Source organism: Dipodomys merriami, unplaced genomic scaffold (genome assembly GCF_024711535.1).
Source record: "Dipodomys merriami isolate MVZ:Mamm:240054 unplaced genomic scaffold, mDipMer1.0.p SCAF_51, whole genome shotgun sequence".
Classification (NCBI taxonomy): Eukaryota; Metazoa; Chordata; class Mammalia; order Rodentia; family Heteromyidae; genus Dipodomys; species Dipodomys merriami.
Genome location: NW_027206080.1, coordinates 7,304,326 through 7,307,656, shown reverse-complemented (window position 1 = coordinate 7,307,656; position 3,331 = coordinate 7,304,326). Strand labels below are relative to the sequence as shown.

General features: G+C 41.8%; 1 protein-coding gene across 2 annotated transcripts; it reads right to left on the bottom strand.

Annotated features, from left to right (window-relative positions):
- Nucleotides 1-2,059: 2,059 nt before the first annotated feature.
- LOC138810910 (large ribosomal subunit protein uL16-like) lies at nt 2,060-2,704 on the bottom strand. Of its 2 annotated transcripts, XM_069998319.1 has the most exons (2): nt 2,625-2,704; nt 2,060-2,516 (listed from the first exon to the last, which is right to left on the bottom strand). In XM_069998319.1, the coding sequence occupies exons 1-2, from the start codon at nt 2,702-2,704 to the stop codon at nt 2,060-2,062; spliced, it is 537 nt and encodes a 178-aa protein (XP_069854420.1). The 2 variants fall into 2 exon arrangements, with proteins under 2 accessions (XP_069854420.1, XP_069854419.1); XM_069998318.1 differs by having other exon boundaries at nt 2,060-2,704.
- Nucleotides 2,705-3,331: the final 627 nt, after the last annotated feature.

The window sequence follows — 3,331 nt, the reverse complement described above, 5'->3', positions numbered from 1 at the left end:
CACAGCACCACTTCCGGCTTTTTTCTTTTTGCTTATGTGGTGCTGAGGAATCGAACCCAGGGCCTCAGGCTTGCAAGGCAAGTGCTCTACCACTGAGCCAACTTCCCAGCCCTCCCTCTTTTCTTTCTTTTCTTCATTCTTCCCTCCATTCTTTCTTTTCTTTCTTCCTTCCTTCTTTTTGAGACATGGTCTTATCATGTAGCTCAAGCTGGCCTTAAACTAGAAATCTTCCAGCTGGGATTGTAGTTATAAACTATCATGTCCAGTTTTCTTCTTGCTTTCTTATTTCTTGGCTAATGAGTTCACAGTTCTGCTCTGCCATGGGCTGCCACTAGAATGTCATACCCATTCCAGAGGTGATCTCATGAAAAATGGCTTAAAAGGGTAATTCAGTCATACAAGTGGATATAACCTGGATGCAGAAGCTCAGCTCCCATGAATCTGTTGAGCTGATCTAGTATAATGTGGACTAAATCTGTGTGGAAGCGCATATCTAATTTGAAAATTAGGTATCTAACATGTTCTAAGATCCAGAATTTTTGAATGCTGATATAAAGCCACAAGTGGAAAATTCCACATCATGAAACTTTGTTTATGCACACAGTTACTAAAAAATATTGTTTGATATTTCTTGGGGGGGGGGCTGATCAGGCAGGAAAGTGCTAAGGATTGAATCTAGGACTTGTGCATGCTAAGTAAGCATTTTTCCCTTCCACTGAGCTACATCCTCAGCCTGAATTTCATGTCTAAATTTACGTCTCATCCCTACTATATCACATTATGTATATGCAAATTTCCAAAATCTAAAAGAACCCTAGACTCTGGACACTTTTGGTTCAGAGTATTTCAGGCAAGGGCTACTTAACCTGCATAAAGGACTTTATTATGTTATTTGTAATTATAAACTAGCAGTGACTTGAGTACCTATCTATAGGGACTACTAAAATAAAGATTTGTATGAATAAAATGGGATGGTCATAGATATGAATATTCAGCCAGAAGAATGTGCATGTTATCTTGTTTATGAAAACAGGGAGATATCTTTTATGTGCAAAAGCATTTTCTAGTAGTTTACACAAAAGCTTGATGCTGATCTCAGAGTCTAGGGTAGCAGAAGGAAACAAAGAGCAATGAAAATAATAGTAATAATTATAATAATATATTTTTGTGGAAGTACTGTGTGTTGACACTAGCCTATATCATTTACCAAAATAAACAAGTTTCACCTTCACACTAGTTCTCTAAGGTGACTATTATGATCTCCACATCATAGACAAAGAAACTGAGGCAAATAGAGTTGAAATAACTTGTCTGGGACCAGTGGGATAGCAAGTAGAAAGCTGAATTTGAATCTAGATAGTTTGACTGCATGCTATAAAATTTTCTTTTATATAATTTTTGTTGAGACTATTTGGAGTTTTTCAGTTGTCATATATATTATAAAGACTAATCAAAAAGAGAATTAGAGCTGGGAGTATAGTTCAGTAGTAGAGTGCTTACCTAGCTCTTTTACCTAGTTTGAGTTTTGTCTCTAGCACAGATTCTCCCACCACCTAAGCTAAGCTAAGTTAAGCTAAGATAAATAAAAGAGAAGATGATTTTGGAGAGGAAGGAAAAGACAGAAAGACTGAAGGGAGAATGATTAGACAGTTTCTCATTCTTTCTTCTCTTTAGAATTCAAGATAGTCTTGGACATAAAACACAAAAGAAGAAGGATATTATAACCTTTCCACAGGGCATATCACCTTTTAATAACATCTATCACTAGATTTCCAGACAATGAGACAGCCTCCACAATGAAGATCTACCAGGGCATAAATGATACCTATGGCCATGGTGTTGAAGAATGGTGGGGTCAGAGAGAGGAGGACCAATCAAGGGAGAGATACATGCATCACCAATGGTGAAACATCCCTGGAACATAAACACAAGGAGAACAAGGACTTGGACTGGCTTTTTCACACTCACCCGTTTTCATTTTCCTTTTTTTTTTTATTTTTTTAGACATAATGCGTGTTTTATTGGGGAACATGATTAAAGTGGTGGTGAGTGATAGAGCTCAGGAGTGCAGGGCTCTCCACTTATCCAGAGGACCACGATTTGGGATGTATTTGACTCCACAGCCATCAGGAATGAGGCGCTTCTCAGCTACCATGTCTTCAAGCTCATCCACGTTGAACTTGGTAAAACCCCACTTCTTGGAGATGTGGATCTTCTGACAACCAGGGAACTTGAACTTGACCCTGCGTAAGGCTGTAATCACATGTTCTTTATTCTGCAGTTTGGTGCTGATAGACATGATTACTTGGCCAATGTGAACCCTGGCCACAGTGCCCTGTGGCTCCCCAAAGGCACCCCGCATACCTGTCTGGAGCCTGTCAGCCCCAGCGCAGGACAACATCTTGTTGATGCAAATGACATGGAAAGGATGCAGTTGTACTCGAATATGAAAGCCATCTTTGCCACAACATTTTACCATATACATGTTGGTACAAATACAGGCAGCCTCCAGGGCTTCAGAGGAGAGCTGCTCATATTCATCTGACCCCATGGGCCCAAAAAGTGGGAACTCCTCCACTTTTGTCTTCTTCCACCCAAGGTCAAAGATGCAGATCTTGGCATCAGGGACACCTTGACAAAAGTGAGACTTTGGGTACGGCTTGTTCTTATAATACTGGTAACACTGGGCTGGGCGGCCACCCATGGCCACACCAGAGTCTTCAGTGGCGCACTGGAGGAAAAGAGCTCCTTTTCCTTTTGACCCACTTTTCACTCTACAACCTTGTTTGTTTCATAAACTTCTTTATGAAGCCTTTTTAGAACAGGACTGTGTGTTGATGCGGAAGCAAACCTTTGTCCAGTCTTCATTTGGTAGGATAAGGAAAGAAAATGGAAAAGACATGAGAAAGTAGAAGAAGAGGAAGGAATTTCACCTCCGCTGTAGGAGGAGTCAGTGACTAAACTGAAATAGGGCAATCGGGTCTGGCCAGTGCCACCTTGGCCACATGGTGAATGGTAGGGTCTGACATCTTCATGGGGGGGAAGGTAAAGCCCCTTCCTCCCAGGTGATGGGCATGTCTGAATCCCTGGGGGTAGGGGCAGGGACTTGGCTGATAGGTTACTAAACCTGTCAGTCCAGTGTCTGGGACTGCGAGTTTCCTGTGACCTTGCTCCTGACCTGATACTATTTAGGCCCTGACCAGCTCAGGTGCCATTACACCATGCCATGTGCTTCTGTGTTCGGGTTCTGTCTCCTGTCTCCTGTCTCTTCTCCAGTTGCCATGGCATTCCACTTCAGCTCTCCATTGGAGCTGAATTGGTTTGTTGGTAT

Bases quoted from the DNA above. Each gene is read 5' to 3' on its own strand.
- LOC138810910 (XM_069998318.1), bottom strand. From the start codon at position 2,704: ATGGGTGGCCGCCCAGCCCAGTGTTACCAGTATTATAAGAACAAGCCG.